Source organism: Sarcophilus harrisii, chromosome 4 (assembly GCF_902635505.1).
Source record: "Sarcophilus harrisii chromosome 4, mSarHar1.11, whole genome shotgun sequence".
NCBI classification, from domain to species: domain Eukaryota; kingdom Metazoa; phylum Chordata; class Mammalia; order Dasyuromorphia; family Dasyuridae; genus Sarcophilus; species Sarcophilus harrisii.
The window spans coordinates 95338704-95363629 of NC_045429.1; the positions used below are offsets into that span (position 1 = coordinate 95338704).

Below are 24926 nucleotides of genomic sequence, written 5' to 3' on the forward strand. Positions count from 1 at the left end.
GTGGGAAGCCCTTTATAGTTATTTCATTTGATCTCCACAACAATACTGGGAGGTGGTTGCTATTATTAACCCCATTTTACAAAGTCAGACCCAGAATTGCCCAGAGTTAAACAGCTGACGTCTTAGGTAGGATTCAAATTCAGGTCTTCCAGACTCCAAGTAGCATGCCCTACCCACTGTACTACCTAGCTGCATCAAAGCTTTTTTCCACCTCTGGGTTTGGACTGACCATTTTTTGCATTGATGATTTCCCCAATTTTTATTTAAGTGATTTGCATATATTTATTCACTTCTATGTTTATGCTGTATATGCTTGTCTCTTTTATTAAGATTAAGCTCCAGGGCACTGGGATTTTTTCATTCTTCATACTTCATATCCCTAGTGCCTAACTCAGTACTCAGCACATAGGAGGCATTTAATTATTACTTTATTGCTTTATTGGACTGGATATTTTGGGGCTTACAGCTTATCGGTGGGATTATCCTAGAGAAATTTAACCGGTGAATGGCAGGTATGAAGGGTGTCAGAGAGGGGGAGGATACCTCTGCAGACATTTCATTTATCTTTGCCTTCCTCCCTCCCTTCTTCCCCCTACTTCCCCTTCACCCCCAAGATGGTTTTAGGCTGGATGCCATGTGGCCCGGGCCATTTCTCCATTTGTGGTCCCAGAATCCAAGGTGGGAAGGCAGAAGAGAATTGGGTTCTTTAGTAAAGACTAAAGATTCCCTTTACAGGGAATCTCCAGTGTCCACAGACTGGTTGATGGGGAGAAGAAGGAAGCATCTCTAGGACTTTGGAAAGCTATAGGAGGGTCTAGCCTAAAAAGAACATCACGAGCATCTCAGGGCTGTTTGGCATTCTATGTGCTAAGTGCTGCATGGGTGGTTTGGTATAGGACTTCTTTGTGTTACAAAGTTTCCCAAAAGGAGTGGGTGGAGGGATAGTCCAGAAATATTTTCCAGTGCCCAGGAAGGGGAATGAGGCAAAAATAGTTGCCAGGACTTTCCCCAAGCTCCTTTTGTTCTTAGGATCTCCAAACACAGGCTCCATGATCAGAGGTCCCTGGAAGCTTTGCCCCCATGATGTAGACGAGGAAATTTGGGTACATTCATGGTATGCCAGAGAATGTGGGACCACTTGGGGTTTTCCCTTCAGGCTTGCTGCAATTGGCAACTCAAATCATTAAGCTCGAAGCAGGCTATGGGCTCGAGAATTAGGCATACAAACATAGACATAATGTCCTTTCTGTCCACTTTGAGAAACTGAGGACTAGAGAAGAAGGTAAGATAAAAAGTCCTGGTATCTCTGGTTTTATCTTTTCCAACTCAGCTATTCCTTGTTGCAGAAGGAGGATCAGCTCTGCACTCTGGTCCGAGGACTGGCCTTCCTTCTAATACAATTCCCCCATTCCTCCATCTGCCAGTCGGTGAGTTAGTGATCTGGGATACCAGGTCCTTCCCAGGGACATGAAAAGAGAGTGAAAACTCGGGGCACAGAGGGAACAATGCCCAGCTCTGGGATCAGAGACCTGAGGGACGAGTGTGACAGAGGGAGAGGGCAAAGTTCTAGACCTATAAGGAGAGTGGTTCCCCCTCTCTGGCTGGGTCCAGGCTGGATGCTGTATGACCTATGCCATCTCTTCAGCCAAGTCCCAGAAGGTCATGGGTTTGGTTCCTCAGGCAGCTGGGCAGCATACAGGGCCAGGGTGTGGTGCAGGAACTGGTATTGCTCACTGGTCTGGATCATGCCCCCCCTGGAAGGAGAAACAACATAGTGGATGCTGAGAGCAAAGACAAGATCAGGAGGATTCCAAAGACTCCAGCTTTCCATCTTCTCCAACAGTGGTTCCTCCTCTATCTCACACGGCTTCCGCCATAACACTCAAAGCTGGTTTCCTTGGCTTACAAACCATAGATTCCCTGAACAAAATGTTTAAAAACAATTGTTCACTTGTGTCTACTTTCTGTCCAGGTAGAATTCCATCTATACCCAAAGCCATGTCTAAAGATCTGAGGAGAAGATGGGGACAAGAGGTTGCAGAAAAGCAGAATTGGAGACTCTAGGCCATCTATACCCACTTTGATCTGTCATGTAGCCCTCTTTTTTTTCCAATTGAAGCTTTTTATTTTTATTTTTATTCATTTTGCTGAGGCAATTGGGGTTAAGTGACTTGCCCAGGGTCACACAGCTAGGAAGTGTTATGTGTCTGAGGCCAGATTTGAACTTAGGTCCTCTTGACTTCAGGGCTGGTGCTCTATCCACTGTACCACCTAGCTGCCCCGAAGCTTTTTATTTTCAAAATATATGCAAGAATAATTTTTCACCATTGACCCTTGCAAAACCTTGTGTTCCAATTTCCCTCTTCCTTCTCCCCCCTCTCCTAGATGGTGAGTAATCCAATACATGTTAAACATGATAAAATGTATGTAAATCCAATATAGGCACATGTAGTTATACAATTATCTTGCTTCACAAAAAGAATCAGATCAAAAAGGCAAAACAAATGAGAAAATAAAATTCAAGCAAACAATAACAAAAAGAGTGAAAATGCCTTGTGATCCACACTCAGTTCCCACAGGCCCCTCTCTGGGTGTGGATGATTTTCATCATCACAAGATAATGATGGAACTGATCTGAACCATTTCATTGTTGAGAAGAGCCATGTCCATCAGAATTGATCATTGTATAATCTTGTTGCCTTATATAATGAAATCCTGGTTCTGCTCATTCAAAGTGATTTTCCCTAACTAAATGCAGGCCTCACTATCATTCCCTTACTCAATAAACTCCAATAACTCCCTATTAACTAGGATCAAAGCTTTTCTGTTTGGCATTTAAAGTCTTCCACAGTTTGAATGTAATCTACTTTTCTAGTCTTATACATTACTACATGTACATTATATTGTACATATCACATACTTTTGTTCAGCCTATTTGGCCCTCTTTTATGTGCCTCAGGTCCATCACTCCATTTATAATATCTGTGCCTTTACTCTCATTGATCTCTGAGCCAAAAATAACACTCACTCCTCATTGTTTCTTAGAGCCCCTAATTACTTTTAGAGTCTCACTTTATCTTCTACATGAAGCCTTTTTCAATTCTGCATCTACAACCCCCAAGTTATCTTTTATCTATATGAATATATCATAATATAATATAATATAATATAATATAATATAATATAATATGATATGATATATCTTGCCAGGGGAAACAGTATATCTACACACATGTCTATACACACACATGTACATATGTGTGTGTGTGTACATACTGCTTCCCTTGCCTAGATTATAACTTCTTTAAAGGCAAGGTCTATTTCTTCTTCAAAATAAGCATTGACTAAGCACCTGCGAGCCAGGCACTGTGCTAAGCACTTTACAAATGCCATCTCATTTGATCCTCCACAACAATTCTAGGAGATAGGGGATATCATTCATTATTCCCATTTTATAGCTGAGAAAACACTCAAGCAAAGAGTAAATGACATGCCCAGGATCAGACATCTGGGAAGTGTCTGCGGCTGAATTTGAACTTGGGTCTTCCCACCTCCAGACCCAGCACTCATCCTTTTTTGTAGTCAGTATCTCTAGTGTGTTTAATCAATGCTTGATGGCTTGATTTAAATATCAGGCTGAGGCAGCAATAATAGGGAACCTCTGAATATTTTTTAGTGAAGGAGCAATTTGCTCATACCTGTGCTTTAGGATTATTATTTCAGCCTCTATGTGGGAGATAGATTTGAGAGGGAAAGAGACTAGAAGCAGAGGGGCTATTGCAATAGTCTAGTTAACACAGTAGGGAGATGGATAGGAGCAATGTGTAGAAGCAGGCTTGACAAGGCAAGACAACTGATTGGATATGGGAGTAAGGAAGAATGAAAAGCACAGAATGACTCTAATGTTTTGATCCTGGATGGCCAGAATGATGGGGTGCCCTCACCACAAATAATTCCTAGAGAACAGACAGGTTCGACAGGAGAGAATGAAGAATACTATTTTAAACATGTTGAATCTGAGATACCTATAGGACATTCAAGTAGTGCTGTTCCCCAGCACTTAGTGATGCCGTTCTAGAGTTTGGGAGAGAAATCAAGCCTGGATATATTGATCAGGGAGTCATTTGCATAGAAATAATTATTGAAAGTGATTAAGTTATCTCAATTATTATAAATATACAAATTAGAAATAAAGGACATATGAAGAAAGATGCTATCTGCATCCTAAGAAAAAACCCAATAGGTAGAAGTATGTATAGAATTATATGTATATATATGTGTGTATATATAAATACACAATGCACATAATACATATGATATATATACACAACTATTTGTGTCTAGTGGTAGCCATCTCTGAGTGAGGAAGGGAAGAAAAAAAATTTACATGATAATTTTGTTGTATATTTACAGGGAATAGTAAGTTGTATATAGTAGATTTATAGTTCCGTGTATAATCATCTTTTTATTTTACTGTATAACAGACATGCTTGTTTTATTCTGTGAAATGAAAAAGAAATTTAAAAAAGAAATAACCATTGAACTCATAGAAGCTAAAAAAACCATAGGAAGATAGAGTACAGATGGAAGAGGGCCCAAGAGAGACCCTTGTGGGGCACCCATATTTAAAAGCCAAAGATGGCTGATGATCAGCAAAGTACACTGAGAAAGCGTGGTCTGATAGGTGGAAGGAAAATCAATCTGAGGAGTCAATAAGCAGCTAATTGGATTACTCTGCCCTAGCATGACTTTTGTGCATCTGATCTCCTGTGTCTCCATCTGTTAAAAGTTCTCTCTTTTCTTCAAGGGCCATCTATCCTTCCCTGACATCCCCCTCCTTCTTTCCTGCAAGGGAGAGTGATCCCTCCCTTCTTAAATTTCTTATGATGCTTTGCTCAGTCTTTCTTCTGTCTTATCTTTACTTATTGTTATTTGTGTTCTCCTCTTTCCCCTGTTTTAGATAGGAAGCTCCTTGAGGGGGAGGGAGTTTCTGGAAGAAGCATCTTGGTATCCTGGATGCTCACTATAGTGCCTTGCCCAAAATTTAATAAGTGTTTGAGGGGGCAGCTAAGTTAGTGCAGTGGAGAGAGCACCAGCCCTGAAGTCAGGGGGACCTGAACTCAAATCTGGTCTTAGACACTTAACACTTCCTAGTTGTGTGACCCTGGCCAAGTCACTTAACCCCAATTGTCTTTGCCAATATATATATATAAAATCAAACCGATTCCATCAGCTCTTGAGTCCTAGCAATTTGTGCAACTTTGATGAGATATATTTTCTGCAAATGTCTCACTACAATTTCATCTCCATATCTTTCATTTTTAGTTCTCTCCCATTGCTAGGTATTTTGTTCTTCCCCAGCCCTCAACCCTTAAATTTTCCAGGTCAGGGGGATTATAAAATGTTTTTATACATATATCAAATCTTTTTAAATGAGCAGTTGAGGTTCTAAATAAATCCATATATTTGTGATCCAAATCCTAGTGCCCACCCACCCCAAGTAAAAATGTACACCCTACTAGTGATAAAATAAAGTTGTTTTCAGCAGCAGGGATCCTTTCTTTCAAGACACTGGTGCTTGAATGATACATACAAGAATGGGGACATAAGGAAAGGCTTGGACCTGGGGATGATCGTTGATGTGGTTGTCAGGGTAGCTCTTAGCTTTAGCTGGAACCCACCTGTCCAACCGAAGCTGGCAAACAATGCCCAGGATGTCTACTTCTCCCCGAGCCTTGAGCTGTTGACAGCCAATCCGTGTGGCAATGAAGCAGCCAGTCCGGCCGATCCCAGCACTAGAAATAAAGCAAAGGGGAAAAGTAGGGTATGTCACCAGGAAAACAAGGTATGTAGAAGCTAGTTAGCCTCAGGGGTCTAGTTCTAGGCTAGCAGAGCTGGAAATCAGGGCTTCTCTCTTGGGGTTTGGGGAATAAAATCAATGCTGCGAAGACCATCTTGGGGCATTGGTGGAGTACAACAATTGGATGGGCCAAAGAAAATCTCATCAAGGAGAGCAGAAGAGGGGTTATTGCAGGAGTCAAGCAATGGTCACAGACACTGCTGCTCTTTTTTAAAAAAACACATTTCATCTGCTAAGAAAGCTCCAGTGTTTCTCCCCTTCTGTCACTTAGCCCTTCTTTGGAATCCTCCTCCTCTCTGATCAGCCTAGGTATGGCCCCACCTGAGCAAAGTTTCTCATGCTTTTCTGGTAAGCCATTTCTTCATTGATCTTTGTTTCCTTTATAGAAGAAGTCAGAGTTCAAAGCCTGCTTGTCAGTACAACCCTGGGCAAGCATTTAACCTTAAAGCCCTGTCTAAATAAATGTCAGCTAGTTATATTTAATTTTCTCTGTGGCTTCTCTATCCCAGCCATATTTTCACCAGCATCCCCCCCCCCAACCCTCTCTCCCTGCTATCTCCTCCATCCCAGTCTCCCCTACTTCATTCTCCCTTTTTCTCCCATTCAATTTTTTTCTCAGATTTGTTGATACTTCATCGCTTTTAGGAATCCTTCATGCGAAACCTGTCTGGGAGCTCACCACCACCACACATCAAGCCAGCTCCCCTTCCCAACCTCCCTCCTCCTAGAACAGGAGCTCCCTCAGGCTAGGACCTCTTCTCCATGTCCAGTCTTCCCCAGATCTTCCTTCAGTATTTAGGCCGGTGTTCTGTATTCAATGCCAGCACATTTGATAATAATAAAAGATAGCATTTAGTGTTTTATATCTTTCAAAGTATTTCATGTGATTTATCTCATTAATCCTCACAACAATTCTGAGCCAGATGCTATTATCGTTTTATTTTTTCAGATTCCTGTGCCCATAATCATACAGATTGTAAGATAAATTTGAGCCAAGTCTTTTTGATTCTAAGCACAGTACGGTAGTATTCTATCCATGTTGCCATCTGACCACCCGACTAATCTTTTAGAGTTTCCCAAATCAAGGCCATCTTTGGTCTCAGTTTGCACAGGTTTGAGCAATAAAGCCCAATAGCTCAGTGTATGTGTACGTGTAGGTGTGAATGTGTTTGTGTGTGTATCTAACTCAGGGGCTGGGGCAGACTTAGGAGGGTTTGAGTGAGATACGAACCTGCAGTGGACCACGATGGGCCCAGATTTGGCTGCTGTGTCTGGGCTCTCCTCGATCTCATCCATCAGGCGTAAGAGGGGCCCGGCTGACTCTGGGGTCTGATGATCAGGCCACGCAGAGAAGAAGATGTGTTTTACTGAACGACGCTCCTCCTGGTACTGAGAGATGAGGTAAAGAGTGAGGGAGGGAGGGGTGCAGATACGGGGACTGTGAGGTTCAAGTAGACCCTTCAATTCATCAAAGGTGGGACCAGTGCCTGCTCTCAAAGATCTCACATTGTATGGGGTGTTAACACAGAGAAGTATACTTAGGTCAGATTCATTAGGGAGAGAGCACTAATCATTAGGGAGATATGAAAAGGTTCCCCTTAGGAGCTTGAATCTAAAAGGAAGAACCAAAGATACTAAGAGGTAGAAAGGAGAAGGGGTCTTTGTGTAATGAGACATTATTACTCTGGAGAATTAGGGGCCAGGAAGTTGGGGATACCAGTTTTCCTCCTGCTTTTAATGCCCTGTTTCTTCCTTCCTTAAAACTGTTGTAAGTGGGGCAGAGCCAAGAAAAAAAAGAAAAGGCAGGAATTGCCTGAGCTCCCCAAAATCCCTTTCAGAACAATATTTGAACCAAATTCTAGAGTGGCAGAACTCACAAAAGGACAGGGCAAAGTAATTTTCCAGCCCAAGACAACATAGAAAGACAGCAGAAAAAGTCCATTACACTTGGGTAAGACTAGCATATAAACCTCACCCTAGCAAACCAGCAGTAGAACTTGAGGTGGACTGAATTGGGGTGGCAGTAGCCACTTTTGATGTTCTGGGACCCCACAGATTGTAGGGTGGTCATACAACTGGTCAGAATGAGAGCACAGGGGTCCCTTGGTGGTACTGGGTGCAGGGCTCTGTTGTATTACTCATACCAGGATCCAGGTGGCAGTCCAAGGCAAGGAGGAACATTAGCACATCCGAGCTTATGGCAGCAAAGGACCAGAGACCCTGATCACAGTTTCAGGAAAAGGGTGCTTGTGGTCACTCACAGACCAGAGCACAAGAAAGGAGAATAATAAACTTATTTCTCCTTAGAGCATACAACTTTGGAGGAGCTTAAAACTTACAGACCCCCTAGAACTAGTTCTGAAAATAACTGCACAAAAAATCTGAAGATTGGGACCGAAGATGCAGAGTCCAATTTTAATATAAAGCTAAAAGTCAAGAAGTAGGCTAGAAAAATGAGCAAATAACAAAAAAAAAATCCTAACCATAGAAAGTTAAACACAAACTTAAGAAGACAATAAAATAGTAACTGTTACATCCAAAGCCACAAAGAAAATGTGAATTGTTCCCAGGCCCTGAAAAAGCTCAAAAAGGATTTTAAAAATCAAATAAGAGAGGTAGAGGAAAAATTGGGAAGGAAATAATAAAAACTGATTCAAGAAAATTATATAAAAAAAGAGTCAACAGTTTGGTAAAGGAGGCACAAAAAATACTGAAGAAAATATACCTTTAAGAACAGACTAGGCCAAATGGTAAAAGAGGCACAAAAATTCAATGAAGAGAAGAATGCCTCAAAAGGCAAAATTGGCCAAATGGAAAAATATGTATAAAAATTCACTGAAGAAAAGAACACTTTAAAAAGTAGAACTGGACAAATAATAAAGGGGTACAAAAGTTCAGTGAAGAAAATAATTCTTTAAAAGTTAGAATTGGGCAAGTAAAAGCTAATGATTCCATGAAACATTGAGAAGCAATAAAAGAAAGTCCAAAAAATAGAAGGAAATGTGAAATATCTCTATGGGAAAGCAACTGATCTGGAAAATAGATCAAGGAGAGATAATTTTAGAATTGTAATACTTGAAATCTATGATTTTAAAAAAGAGCCTAAACGTCATCTTTCAAGAAATTACCAAGGGAAACTGCACTGATAGTTTAGAACCAGAGGTAAGATAGAAATTTTAAAAATTGACCAATCATCTAAAAAAGACCCTAAAATATAAACTCACAGGAATATTTTAGTTTCAGCAAAATTCTGGAACTCCCAGGTTAAGAAGAAAATATTGCAAGCAACCAGAAAAAAAACATTTAAATATTGTGTAGTCAGAACAAACAAGATATAGATGCTCCTACATTGGAGGGCTTGGAATGTGATATTCCAGAAGGCAAAAGAATTAAGATTATAACCAAAAGTCACCTACCCAGCAAAACTGAATATAATTCTTCAAGGGAAAAAATGGATATTCAATGAAACAGAGAACTTTCAAACATTCCTCATGATAAGACCAGAGTTGAATGGAAAATTTGATTTTGAAATACAAGCCTGAAGAGAAACATAAAAAGGTAAAAAGGAATTCAATAAGATTAAACTGTTTATATTCTTACATGAGAATATGATACTTATAATTCTTAAGGACTTTCTCATTATTTGGACAGTTAGAATGAGTATATATATATATATATATATATATATATATATAGAGAGAGAGAGAGAGAGAGAGAGAGAGAGAGAAGACAAGGGTATGAGTTGAATATAATGGAATGATGTCTAAAAAATAAAATTAAGGGGAAAGAGAGAGGAATGAACTTGGAGAAAGGGGAAGGAGAGGAAGAATGGAATAAGTCATCTTACATAAAAGAGATATGGAAGAGCTTTTACAGTAGAGGGGGAGATGGGGAAGGTAGACAGGAGAACTTGAACTTACTCTCATTGAAATTGGTTCAAAGAAAAAAATAATATGCACATTCAGTTGGGTGTAGAAATCTATTTTACCCTACAGGAAAGTAGGAAGGAAAGGGGATAAGAGAAGGGAAGTGGATGGGTGATAAAAGGGAGGGTAGAGTGGAGGAGATGGTAATCAGAAGTAAAACATTTTTGAGGATGGGCAGGGTAAAAAGAGAGAGAGCATAAAAAGGAGAAAATAGAATGGAGGGAAATACAGAGTAATCATAACTGAAAAATATTTTACAGCGAGTATCTCTGAAAAAGTCTTTATTTTCTCAAAAAGAAAATTGAGTCAAATTTATGAAAAACTGATAGATTATCAATGGTGACGAACAGGAAGTTTTCTGATAAAGTAATTAAAGTTATCTATAGTCACATGAAAATGTTTTAAATCATTACTGATTAAAGATATGCAAATTAAAACAACTCCCAAGATTTCATCCCACACCTATCAGGTTGGCTAATGTAACAGAAAAGGAAAATGACAAATGTTGGAGATGTGAGGAAATTAAGATAGTACTGCACTGTTTATAAAGTGGTTTCTACAGAACAATTTGGTACCATGCCCAAGGAGCTATAAGATCATGCATACCATTTGACTAAGCAATATCACTACTAGGTCTCTATTGCAAAGAAATAAAAATAAAAAGGAAAAGGACCCATATGTACAAAAATATTTATAGCAGTTCTTTTAATAGTAGCAAAAAAATTGGAAATTGAGGGGATATCCATCAATTGGGGAATGATTGAACAGGTTGTAGCATATGAATGTAATGGAATACTGTTGTGTTGTGAGAAATAATGAGCGGGATATTTTCAGAAAAACCTGGAAAGACTTACATGAACTTATGCAAAATGAAGTAAATAGAATCAGAACAGTAAGAGCAATATTGTATGATGATCAATTACAAATTATTTTATTCTTCTCAGCAATACAACAATCCAAAACAATTCCTAAAGACTTATGATGAAAAATACTGTCCATCCCCAGAGAAAGAACCAATGGAATTTGAATGCATAATAAAGCAAATTTTTTTTTTTTTTTACTTCATGTTTATTGGAAATCGTTTTTGGTCTGTGTTTTCTTTTACAGCATGACTAATATAGAAATAGGTTTTGCTTGACTGAACATGTATTACTTATCAAATTACTTGCCTTCTCAATGAAGGGGGAAGGAAAAAAGAAGGGGGAGAGAATTTGATTGTCAAGTTTTAAGAAAGAAATATTAAATGTTTTTAACATGTATTTGAGGGAAAGTGAAATATTAAATTAAATTAATTATTTGTAAATTAGTATATTAAATGTTTTTAACATGTATTTGAGGGAAAGTGAAATATTAAATTAAATTAATTATTTGTAAATTAGTATATTAAATGTTTTTAACATGTATTTGAGGGAAAGTGAAATATTAAATTAAATTAATTATTTGTAAATTAGTACATTAAATGTTTTTAACATGTATTTGAGGGAAAGTGAAATATTAAATTAAATTGTTAAATTAATTATTTGTAAATTAGTATATTATATTATAAATTATAATAAAGAAATTAAATTAAAAATAATTGTAGAAGATTGGGGAATCAAGAGAGCACAGACCAATGTTAAAAAAATTGGTCCTCAGGAGATCATTATATACTTCAACAACAATACTAGATGATGACCAGTTCTGATGGATCAGGCCATCCTCAGCAACAAGATCAACCAAATCATTTCTAATGGAGCAGTAATGAACTGAACCAGCTATACCCAGAAAAAGAACTCTGGGAGATGACTAAAAACCATTACATTGAATTCCCAATCCCTATATTTATGCACACCTGCATTTTTGATTTCCTTCACAAGCTAATTGTACAATAATTCAGAGTCTGATTCTTTTTGTACAGTAAAATAATGTTTTGGTCATGTATACTTATTATGTATCTAAGTTATATTTTAATATATTTAACATCTACTGGTCATCCTGCCATTTAGGGGAGGGGGTGGGGGTAAGAGGTGAAAAATTGGAACAAGAGGTTTGGCAATTGTTAATGCTGTAAAGTTACCCATGTATATATCCTGTAAATAAAAGGCTATTAAATTAAAAAAAAAAAAAATTGGTCCTTCTGAGGAGATCTGGCTTTTTAGTCCTAAGTTGCTACTGATTTGTAGTATGAATTTGGAGAAGTCATTCTGTCTCCTGAGCTTCAATTTCCTAATCCATGGTAAAATAGGAGTGCTGATACACTTCCCCTTCCCAGCTTCCTATCTTCGTCAGTTGCCATGAGGACAAAACAGATATGAATACATACAGAAAAGTATAATATGCTGTTTGGGATCTAGGCTCACCAGTGGATCAATTAAGTATTTATTAAGCACCCCTTACATACTATGAGCCATGCTAGACCCTGGGGAAAGATGGCAATGAAACAGACCTTACTGTCAAGTAGCTTTCATTCTATCAAGGGAAGCAACGTGGATTCCCCTAAGTCTGCACAGCATACATGCAGAGCAAATACAAGGAAATTTCAGGGGAGTGCAGAGGCATAGAAAGCTAGGGAAGACCCCCAGGAAGGGTCTCGTGAGGGAAAGAGTGCTTGAGTAGACATGCAGAACAAAGACAAGGAAAGAAAACTTTCAGTTCTAGGAAGGCAGAAGCAGTGTCTGTTCTCTCTCTCTTGTGCCTTAGATACAAAGGATAGGGTTTTGCCAATTATGGGCTCAAGAAATTCTGTTGGACCCGAGTCCTGGCAAAGGATTTGATTTGACTTAAAATAGAGTTACTACAAAAGGTTAGGGAGGACGACAGTGCTCATTGTTTGGAGAATGACTGAACAAGTCAAGATACCTCCCTGTTATAGAATGCTATGGTGCCGTAACAAATGACACGGTTCTAGAGAAACCTAGCAAAACTGTATGAACTAGTGCAGAGTGAAGTGAGCAGAATCACGAGAACGATTTATACAATAGCAACATCATCAAGACAAATAACTCTGAAAAATTTGAAAATTCTGATCAATATGATGATTAACCATAATTCCAGGAGAACAATGATGAAGCACACTATTCACTTTCTGACACAGAGTTGAAAAATACAAAATGCATAATGAGACATACATTTTTGGACTTGGGGGGTGGGAAAGGCTAGGCAGGTCCTACACCCTGTGGAAAAGGTCTGTCTCCTATCAGGCTCTCCAGATACCTTAGTGAGGAGAGTTTCCAGCAAATAATTCTATATCTCTATTGAACAATTGTTATACCTGAATAGTAAGGTGCCGGACAATATATTCTGGGCGTTCTTTCACATCCTGGACCCGTATCTGGAATGGCCCATAGCTTTCCTCCTCTGTCGGCCAATAGTGAACACATTTCTAGGTAGAAGGGAAATGGGAGTGAGAGAGGGAAGTAGTCCGTCAGCATGATCCAGGGATGCTCTAGACAGGAACTGGCTCTTTAGGGGTGAGAGATAGGAGTTTATGTTGTAGAAGTTATATCTCCCCTTGCATGAAAGTTGGGAACTAGGTCTATTACTAAGAATGAGCAAGGAGTAAACTTTATCCCCAAATGGTTGTCTTTACCCTATGGAAGGTGGAGGAAGGGGAAGGGAAAGGAAAGAAAATCAGAGAAAGGATCCTGCTATATTCTAACTGGAGAAAGAGAGAGGCAGATTTTCCATGGTTCTCTTAGGGATTGTTTCCTAGGGATGGACTATGAGTGTTTCCCTGAGGTACTGGCTGCCTCTGCTCCAGTATCTACCTACTGGGGAAGATCAGCTGGAATCCTTCCTTAGTCTAACAGATATTAGGAATCTGCCTCTTCCCAAGTGCCCTTGTGTCTGCTGCAATCTGGTCCTGTGGGATGCTCAGGAGTGGATTTTCTGGGGAAAGCTTCCACCTACCTCTTTGCCCTCTTGGAGCTGGGTGAGCATGATGATGAGGGGCACCTCCTCTTGCCACACCATTTCCCAGAAGTCAGACACAGTATTACGCATGGGGCCCTGGGTTGCAATGTAAACTTTCTCCCGGCCATCATAGCCCTGGGGAGATGGAACAGAGTAAGGAGGAAGAACCTCAAGGAACTTCCCCAAGCTCCCTCTCCCTGGAGCTTAGGCATCCTGACATGAAGTTGCAGCCCTTTTCAAAAAAACTTGGCAGAACTCTTGACAAACACCCACACCCACACCCACACCCCTTTTCACAATTTACATGACATTTGCATAGCTTAATTTTGCTACATTTCATGTATTTAGCATCAAAATGCAGAGCAAGATCTTCAAGTTTTCCTCTTTTTCTCCACAATCCATCTTCCTCTCTGCCCCCTCTCAATCAATCAGTGAATGATAAGCATTCCTTAAACACCTACTATGTGCCAGACACTGTGCTAAGTGTACATAAAGACAGGTATGAAATAGTCCTTCCCCTCAAAGGACAGCAACAAGCACATAAACAAATGAATGGATGGATAAATAGATAAAATACAAAATACAAAGCAATCTGGGGAAGGCATCAGGAGCTGGGAAGGTAAGGAAAAGCCCCATATAGAAAGTCCTGCTTAATCTGAGTCTGAGGAAACATGGGATGAAGAAGGAAGCCATGGGAGATGACCATGGCAAAGAGATGATGGAATATTTGGTATAAGAAGGATACAGCTCTGGGATACTTAATTGCCTGTCCTTGAACATGCTACTGTTGCTGCTACTGCTGACTTCCAAATCAACATTCTCCTTTTACATCCCCTGAAAACAGGGATCAGATTGTGTAACATTATGGAAACAGACCCAGATACAGTAGAAGTCCTGGTTCAACCTTGGCTCTGCTATTTACTCCCCGTGTGACTATGGCCATTCTCACTTTTCTGGGTCCAGATTTCCTCAGTGGGGATTGATTAGAGAAGCTACTGGAGACAGGTGTCATGAAGCATTTGGTTTCCCCTCAAATCTAGATCCCAGGGTGGAAGGGACCGCAGAAACCATCTAGTAAAGACCTGTCATTTTATATCTGGGAAAACAGAAGCCAAAATAGACAAAGTAACACAACAAAACTCACATAGGTTAAAGTTTCTTGGTAGCATTAGGATTTGAGTGTGGATCCACTTCCTCTATATCCCACATGCTTTTTAGCATATCTGCTATGGAACCAGTCTTTGTTACATGTAACCTGTGTGATCTTGGGCCAATTTTCTCTCTGGGCTTCAGTTTTCCCTTCTGTAAAATGGGGTGGGGGATAAGGGCGATTATGTGTTCTTTAAATTATGTCCTAGCCCTAAATCTTTTAAATGGGGAGATTCTTCTTTCTTCTCTCAATGATCAGAGATGGCTATTTCCCCACCTGCGAAAGGATGCCCTTACTTCTGATAACCACGAGAGGGCAGAAGGTTTCATGCCCACTCTAGGGATGTGTGGTTCTTTACCTGAAGGAGCTAAGTGTTTATCAAAATTCTCTGAGGCTGAAATCTGGGGCATTTCTCTTAGCTTCCTTAGCGGGCAATTTTTGGGGAGTTACTCCTTTCCTGACCAAGTGGCACCTCAGCTTTGAGTCCTTATGTGGGATGGAATTTATAGGTCTGACAATAGGGAGTGGTGAGGGATAAATGAAAAAGAAAGGACCCCTTAAGGGCTGAATTGCAAAAGCAACATTTTTTCAGTGCTCCCCACAATGTTGGGGAGTTATCTAATGAGATAATATTTATTATCTCATTATTATTATTATTACTAATTAAATTTTATAATATTTGCGAAACACTTAGAACAGTGTCTGGCACAGAGTTGTTGCTTGTTGTTTGTTGCTTGGTCCTGTCTCTCCCCTTCCTAGGGAGAGAAGAGATATTGCAGTCCAATATAGAGGTTCTTAATTTTTCTACTGCGGACCCCTTTTCACCTGAGAAATTTTTACTCAACCCCTGGTAAATAGGTATATAAAATAGGTTTACAAATAAAACATTTACTGCTAATAAATCATAATTTCTTAAGCCCCACATTCAGTTACTGACCCCATATGGGATAGCCACCCACAGTTTAAGAAATGTTGGTCCAAGGAAGGCTTGTTCTCCATCACCTTTGGCACGTCTCCCCCTGCAGATTTCCAGACTCATTACCTCTTATTTATGTTTTAAAAGTTGAGTGGCTGATTTTCAGTATGGGTGGGGATCTCCTGCCAAGTTTAGGGGTTTAATTATTGTGAACACTGTATATAAATGCAGTAGCTTTAGAGTCTTAAAGACTAGGTGACATCAAAATTTTGTAAGGGATGAATGTTGAAAATATATATTTTGCAAATAAAAAACTTTAATTAAAAAATGAAAATGTCACTAGGGACAGGGGTAGGGAACATAATTTGGAAAAGTCAAAGTATAATTTTGACAGAATAAATAGATTAATTTCAGAAATATCTTTTAAAATAAGAAAATATGAAAGACAAATCTGAGGGGAAAACAGTCATTATTTTTGGTGGGAAAAGAAGCCAACAACAGCATATCAATAAACTGCCAATATACATGACTAAAAAAAAAAAGACTAGGTGACCTTTGGGGGAATCATAAAATGGACCATAGCAACAGATCTGGTTATATAGGGAATTCCTGTTGGGTATTTTTTGGAATAAATTGGTTACTAGGTGGAACAGTGCATAGAATCCTGAGTCGGGTCAACAAGACCAGAGTTCAAATTCAGAGACACTGACAAACTGACCACAAGCAGATACTATTTACTTATTTTCTCATCTAAAAAAAGTCAACAGGATTTAAAAATTGTATCTACTTCCCAGGGTAGTTGTAAGGATAAAATGAGATAATATTTATAAAAGACTTTGTAAAGTTTAAAGTATTATATAAATGCTTCTCTTATTATAAATTGGCAGTTAGTGATGCACTAAGCCTGGAGTCAGGGAGACTACTCTTCCTGAGTTCAAATACAGCTTCAGATACTTAATAGCTTGGTGAATCGGGCTAAGTCATTTTACAAGTCATTTCAGTTTTTCATCTGTACAAGGAGCTGGAAAAGAAAATGGCAAACCAGTCCAGTGTCTTTGCTAGGAAAAACCCAAATAGGGTCATGAATTGTGGAATACAATTGATTGACAGCAAAAGAAAAAAAAAAAAGAATGAAAGAAAGGAAATGAAAAAAAATGGGAACAGGTAGAAAAATCTAAGTTTGATATCAGGAAAGAAATTTCCTAACAATTAGAATTATACCTAATTGGAACAAGTTACAATAGTAAACCATTCCAGTATCTTTTACTAAGAAAATCCAGTGAACAGGATGGTCCATAGCATCATGAACAATTGGATATTACCGGACAACAACATTGTTCCACTATGGATATATTGTATATATTCTGTATATAATATGTATATGTTTGTATATACATATATGTGTATATATATATTTATATATACACACACATAGTACAGGCTAGCTGATACTTGTGGCTTCCTTATAGGGTGATTATTTTTTGACCATGGGTTAGATTAGTTAATTTCTAAGGTCCCTTTCATCCTTGAAATAATATTAGTCTGTGAATACCCCCAGATAAAAAAATAGAATAGAGACAATTAGGTTTATTTTCAGACCAAAAAAAATTCCATGTAGTAAGTATACATAAATATGCTCATATTTGGTGTTTTAGAATAGAATAGAAACCATCAATGTTTTCTTCCAAAGCTGCCATATCTGGACACTAGATTTCCACAAGTCACAGTTTGGGGAACATTGATCCAATCTAACCTCAATACTTTATAAAGGAAGTCGACTAGGATCTTTGTTTCATATGCTTTAGAAGGAAGGAGCTGGATAAGACCCATTAATCCACAAATATTTATGAAATTCCTACTATGAGTTCAGCACTGTGTTAGGTTTTGAAGATAGAAATTAAAAAATAAAATTAGCCTTTGCTGTCAGGGGATTTACATTCCTTGATCAGGGGTTCTTACGGTGGGGTCCATAGATTCCCAAGATTTGATCTATGAACTTGGATGAGAAAAATTTACATCTTTATTATTCACTAACTTCTAATGAAAATTGAGCACATCTTTCAATTATTTAAGAATATGATGCTAAGATAGACTTCCTCAGCTTTGCCAGACTGTCAAAGGGGTTTGTGATGCCAAAAGATTAAGAATTCTCATATGATTCACTGCCTAACATCCCCTCCAGCTCTATTCTGGCCCCTCTCTGTGATTTACACAAGTGTGATCAGCTCTGTGGGGAGCTTTTGAACCCTAAGGTCCCAGAAAAGAACAGGCAGAAAAGAACACTGACTTCCAAACAGAAAAGTCTGAATTAGAATTTCAACTCTTGACACTTTCTATGTGTTGTTTTGTTATTGGATCATTTTAGTTTTAGCTGATTCTTTGTGATCCCATTTGGAGTTTTCTTGGCAAAAATACTGGTATGGCTTGCCATTATCCTGGCTCATTTTACAGATGAGGAAACTGAGGCAGGCACGGTTAAGTGACATAGCTATTAAGTGTCCGATGCTGTATTTGAGCTCAGAGATGAGTCTTCCTAACTTCAAGCCCTGTACTCTATCTACTGTGTCATTTAGTCAAACGGAATCTCAGTTTTCTCATCTGGAAAATGTGATAATTAATATCTGTACCACCTATGCAAAAAGTTTTAAAGAAATGAGCTTTTTGTCATAGCTTATGAATTATAAAATGTCCTAGAAATGCAAGTTGCTGTTATTAGTTATTAGAGTTTAGCATGATACCTGGCCCATAGCAGTAAGTGCTTTGTTGAATTGAATTATAATAATACAAATTACCCAAGAAACCCCTTTTGCTTGGCCATGGGATTGTTGTGGTGCTGCTAGAGATACTTACTCGGATGTAGTTGGCGTTAATGTAATCCCCATCCTCCTGGCTCTGTGCCCGCCCAAGACAGACACGGCTCTGGGGATCTGAGAGAAAAAAAAAATTATGGAGGTCAGGAATCTTATGGAATAATGCTTATTATCAGCACCGTAAGTGAATGCTTGCTGAATGAAGAGCGACCTTATTCAGTAGGAAATAGGGAGTCATTAAAAGTCTTTGAACAGGGAAGTGCTATTTGTTGGGTATTAGGATGATCAAGATATTGGTGTTTTGTCCTTTGTTCTCGAAGAGGAACATGACATCGGGACCGTACCATGACATGCGAGTGAATTGGATTTAAGGGAGAGAGATCTGTGCAAAGTCACCAGCCTCACTTTACCCTCCAGAGCCATCTGGATCTAGTGCTGGGAAAGATAGATTGGAGAAGTAAGAGACTGAAGGGGGAGACCCCAGCTAGAAGGCTGTTGGAATAGCTTGGGTGTGCGGTGATATGGACAGAGACTGAACTGGGCATGGAAAGGTAGGAAAGGACGACCAATATTGAAAATCATGAATGTCCTTTTGATGGAAGAGCCGAGATTGAGAGAGATGCTACCAGCCCAAGATTACACAGCAAAGACTGGCCAAGATTACATAGGAGAAGAGTCAGGACAAGATTTTAGGTTTCTTAATTCAGATGTAAGACCTCCCATGGAGGACTTAACAGTCTTTATTTCAAAACAAACAAACAAAAAACAAATAACCAAAACAAACAAACAAACAAACAAACACAAGTAGGATTGTAAAGAAACAATCAAGGCAGTGCTAGTTTGGAAGTCAGAGAAGTTGGTTCAAGTTTTGTCTTTTACACTAATTTCCTGAGAAACCTTGGGGAAAATAATTTCATCTCTCTGGGTCATCTCATGATGATGTCATTATCAACTGAAGTCCCTTCCAGTCCGAAGTCAGGAAACTATAACCAATAAGCATCATGGACAAGGTAGCTTTCAGCAGGAAGAGCATCAGGGAGGAAGTCTGCTATTGCCCATATCTTCCCATGAAGAGGGCTCTAGAAAGGGGCTCAGGAAGAGCCTGTGTCTGTCATCATGTAATTCTGGTCCTTCTGCCCACCCTGGAACCTCTGTGGTTGGTGAGTTAGGCTTGAGTTAGTTATTGAGTGTTATTTTATTTTCTCTCTAGTTAAGTGAGCCCCTCTCTGCTTTTCACTAGCCAAGTCCCTCTGGGTTATGTAGCAGCTAGATTCTTAGGGTAGAAAACTCTTCTCTGGGTGTTGGTATGATAGTGAATTTAAGCTTTTTGAATCATTAAGTTGGGACTTTGTAGGATCATGGAGAAACGAAGAAACAGAAACACAGAGAGAGACAGAGACAGGTGAGAGACAGAGAGAAACACAGAGTAAGACAGGGAGAGGGATGAGAGGGGGAAGAAAAGAGAGGGGGAGAAAGGAAGGGGGAAAGGGGGGAGAGAGAAGAAGGGGGAAAGGAGAGAGGAAGGAAAGAAAAAGGAAAGGGAAAAGAAGGAAAAAGCAGGAAAGAGGGAGAAAGAAAAGGGAAAAGGAGGGAGGAAGGATGAAAGGAGGAGGAGAAAGGGAAAGGAAGGGAAAAGGGAGGAAAGAAAAAGAAAAAGGAAACAATACCAAACATCAAATAAACCTTTACAATTAAACTCTAACAAAACAAAACATACCCATTCCCAAAAAAATTTTCATCCAACAAAATGAAATCCAACTCCAGAGCAATTCCCCCTAATTCCCTCCAAAAAAACCTCTGAACAAAAATCTTCCTCAACTCCCCCTTTCCCAATTCCATCTTCCTAACTAAACTCTCTCCTCCCCTTCTCCCTTCTCCTCTTTCAAAACTCACTTTCTCCCTCCCTCCAATCCTCTAACACAACCTCAAAATCCCCACCCTCACTTCCCCACACCCCAATCAATCTTATTTTCTCTAAACATCTCTAAAAGTCCCTCTCTCACCCCATACCCCCAAAACATACTCTCCATCTCTTCTTGGGCTTCTTGCTCCTTATTTTCATACCTTAAACCTCCCCATCCCAATCCATCCTCTCCTCCTCAAAATTCTTTCAAACATCTTGTTTCCCCCCCTTTCCCTACTCAAAACTCCAATTTCCCATCACCCCCAACTATTTACATTTTAAAACACCTTTCTCTTTCCATTCTCTTCCCCTACCCAATTTCCCAATCCACAAACACCCGCTTCTCCCTCCAAACTTTCCCCAAAAACCCCCCCCCACCCCATAACTCAAAAATTCTCCCCAGACCCCTCACCTAAAGGTTTCTAACCCCAAAAATTTTCCCCCCCCTTTCCCTAACACCCATTTCCCCAAAAATACTATATCTCCCTCTATCCAGCACTTTTCTTCCCCCCCTTCTAAACCCACCCCCCCTCGCTTTTAAACCCCCCCCCCCTACCCACACCCAAATGCCTTTAGAAAGAAAAACCCCCCCCTTTTTCCCCATTTTAACAAACCCAAAACAATCCCCCCCATTTACTCCACCCCTTCCCTATCCCCCGAAAATCCCCCACCTCCCTGTTTCCCCCAAAACTCTTACAAATTCATCGGTCCACCCCAAAAACCACTTCAAAATTAACAAATTTGGGGAAATCTTCCAATGTAGGAGGAATTAAACCCTTACTCCTGTCGGACCCTCCAATCCTCCACTCTCTCACTTTTCCCATACATCAATGCTAATTTAAAAGAAGGGAATCTTAACCATGGGTCCAATCCCTCATTTTATAATAAAGAAAACTCCAGGGTTAAGTACTTTTCATTTGATCAATATCTGGCAATTTAAAGGGTCTTCCCAAAAAGAACTCCTTATCTACCCACTATTAATTATTGATTAAAATTTCCTATTTTTAATAAATATTATTATTTATTATAGGGGTTTAATCAAAAACCCAAAAATTCCAAAATTTTCTATGACTTTCTACTTCCATGTCTACCTCTATTCTGAAATTCTTCCTTCCCCACTCCCCTCAACCTCCTCCACAAAAACATGAAACTTCAATTTTCTAACGTTAAAACAACTTTATTCCTAATCTCCCCAACCTCAACATCCCTTATTGTGGAATATTCATGTATTCAAAAACAAAAAATTTCAATTTAAGGGAAACCCCAGGGTCTTACAAAACCCCTCTACTCTTCTTTTCTCAAGGGCCCAACAGGTATTAGTCCTTAAAAGTAGGGTTCCTCTCTGAACACTAACAATCTCCCTCCCCAAACTCATCCAGGATCAACCCATTAAACCCCCCAAAAAAACCAGAAAGGTCACACGGGAGATCGTTCCCAGTGCTTCCTAATTCCAGGGTCCTGAGGTCCAGAATCCCAGTATTTCAGTGCTGGAAGAGTTCTCCAAGGAGATCCAGCCCAAGCTGTCCCTACACCAGCTTTTCTACTCGAAGACTTGCAATGATGTGAAACTCTTTCCCAAAGCAGTCTGATCTACTTTTGAGCAACCCTAATTGTTAGGAAGTTTTTCCCTATAGGATTTTCTCCTAAATCTGCCTTTCTGAAACTCCCATGTATTGCTCCTATCTGGGGTCAAGCAGAATAAAGTTAATTCTTCTACCTGGCAGACCTTCACATCTTTAAGGATCATTGTCCTGTCCCCCCTGACATCCAAGGAAAACACCTCCATTTTTTTCAAGATGCTTGAATGGACACGGGTTCCAGTGCCCTCCCTGGAGGGGACCCAGGAGGCCAGGCCTTGTTTCTCCCTCCTCCAGGGAAAATGCCAACTGGCGCATACCCTTTCAGGTCCCCAACTTCTGTGGGAGCCTAGGCTTTTCCCTTTCTCCATATCTGCAATTCCCCTGCCCCTGTCCATACCCAAGGACAGGGAGGACAAGGGCAGTCCAGAAAGGATCTGTGCGGCTGATATCCTGAGAAATGCTCTTGTCAGAGTCCAGCCACCTTTTCTTTCAGGTTAAAGCGACCCAACTTGAGCCTATATTAGGTTGAAAAACATGGGGGACGTTGGGTATGGAGTGACAAGAAACTCCATGTCCCAGACATGCAAATGCACACAAATCAGCACATCTGGGTTTCTTTATTGATTCAGTGCAATAGTCTGCTCTGCACTAAATGTCTGCTGGGGAAGGAGGAGGGGCATTTTTAATGGTGGGGGGGGATCGGGGCTGAGGGGTCTGGAATAAGAGACCCCCGTCTCCTGGTGAAGCCCACCAGGTCTCACCTCTCCTGCAGTCTGATGTGCTTCTTGGCGGTAGAGCCTGGGGCAGGAGGCTGGGCCATGCTTGCCCCTTGTGGCAGAGCTGTCTGCTGAGCTCGGGAACACTCCTCCCAGGCCTGGACCATGCTGGGCTGGGGCTCAGGGGGCCAAGGCAAGGGCCCAGAGCAGGCTCACTCAGCCACGGTAACCATCTGAAAGACACAGGCACCCCACGGCTGACAGTCCCTCAGGTGAGGGGCAGGAGGCCTTCAGGCCTGTGGGACCAGGACGGGCAATCTGAGCAGAGGAGGAGGCAGGGCAGGACCCCACAGGCCAGGGCTGGGGCTTGCGGTTGGGCCTGAGTCTGCTGTCCGTTTTCTCATGGTGCTGTTATCGTTCCCCCCAGAGCCGCTGCATTTCCGGGGTGGGAGCAGTTATTATCTGGAGGGCAGGACGGGTAGCTTTTTAGGGCCCAGGATGAATTGTCTAAGGGGAAGAGGAGAGGGACTTTGGTGAGGGGGAGGAAGAGATAGAAGGCTATGGAGGAGGTAGAGAGGAAAGTGTTGGGGGGGGGGAGATATAGGTGTGTGTGTGCATGTATATATATGATCAGGAAAAGCTCCTAAGAGGAAAATAAGAGAAACAGGTTCTGTGGGGAGAAAACTAGGGAGGAAGAGAGAGGGTTGGAGGAAGTTTTCTTTTGGGCATCTTGATACCAGGCATATCTCAGTGCTGGGATCAGAGGGGGATCCAGGGCTCATCTGTCTCAGTGAGTGAGCGTCCGTCCACTCGGGCCCCCTTTAACCATGGGCAATGCTCCTTCCCAACTTCATCTCTGGGGTCTCTGTGCAGTGAGGAAGACTGAGGGGGTGATTCTTTCCTCTTCCTGTCCTTCCCCAACTCTTGCCTCTGTAACTGTCAGGAAATGGCTTCACTGAGCCTTTAATCTAAGGGAGCATGTGGCAGCACACAGCTGGGAGCACGTGGGGGTGGGGATGGGGAGGTGTCTTGGCCTTTTCCTCTTTAGGGGGCAAGCCCCTCTCCCAGAGTCTCAGATATAGCCGGTCAGGGTCTGGGGATAAAGAGGGGCAGCTGGGGAACTGCACTTCTTAGGGTCGGAGAGAAGGAAAAAAAAGCAAGACGAATGGATATGGGATCAAGGGGAACACTGCATGTCTGGTCTTGGGAAAGAGGAAGTTTGCCCCTCTTTTTCCTGGGAAATCCCTTGGCCTTTTGTGTTCTCATGGTCTCAGAGGGTTATTGGAAATGTGTCCACTGCCCAGTCCAGCCCTAAGGTGTCGTGCCCCTTCCCTACTTTCACCTTCCCAGCGATAACCTCCTCCCCCCTATTGCTGCCCTTGCACAGAACTGAGGGACTCCACGAGCCCACCTCCCCTCATCCCCCTTCTAGTACTTACTGGAGTGGCTGTGTCCCCCCAGGCTGCCTCCTGCCAGCTGTCTGTCTGTCTGTTTGAGGGCTGAGAAGGCTTCAGGAAGCCAGCTTCCTCCCTCAGCCCCTCCTTGCCTACCACCCACGCACACCCAACCACATGCTGCCCTCCGTGCGCCCACTGCCACCAGGGGGAGGGTGCCCGTTTGCCTGGGCCATCTGACAATCCCGACATCAGGTGTCCTGTCCATTTTCCCAGGAATTCAATTCAAAGCAATGAAATTAAACTCAAGGCTATAGGATCTTAAGCAAGACACTTCCCCCATTTTTTTTTCTCCTTGGTTAAATAATGGGGTTGGTTGAGATATTCTTTAAAGTTCCTTTCAGCTCTGAATTTTGAGACTTCAATTATTCAACATTTTTTTTTCATTTTTTCAACAAATATTTATTAATTATCTTCTATAGGCAGAGTATTTTGCTAAGATTTTAATAAACACAGTTGTTTTAAAGAGAGAGTTTCTGCTTTCTAAGAGCTGTCTTTGACCATGGGGCAGGGGCAGGGGTGAGAGATGTAGAGCAGGAAGAACCTTTGGACTCCCTCTAATCGAGATGCTGTGACTCAGTGACCCATTTTGTGAAAAAAGGAAGCACTGACTCTCATAGGCCTCCTCAATTTCATAGGCTTGAGAGGCCTGAATAATTTAGTCCAATTCTCTTGTTTAACAAATGGGGAAATTGAGGGTCAAGTGGTGAAGTGACTTTC

The 24926-nt window shown here is 40.8% G+C and overlaps 1 protein-coding gene across 1 annotated transcript; it reads right to left on the bottom strand.

Annotated features, from left to right (window-relative positions):
- Positions 1-420: 420 nt before the first annotated feature.
- Positions 421-24273, bottom strand: PTPN7 (protein tyrosine phosphatase non-receptor type 7). The gene is made up of 8 exons (XM_031968574.1): positions 24192-24273; positions 22796-22985; positions 18594-18718; positions 13675-13812; positions 13037-13147; positions 7092-7249; positions 5682-5795; positions 421-1754 (listed from the first exon to the last, which is right to left on the bottom strand). The coding sequence occupies exons 2-8, from the start codon at positions 22917-22919 to the stop codon at positions 1661-1663; spliced, it is 864 nt and encodes a 287-aa protein (XP_031824434.1). The 5' UTR covers positions 22920-22985; positions 24192-24273; the 3' UTR covers positions 421-1660.
- Between the last annotated feature and the right edge of the window lie 653 nt (positions 24274-24926).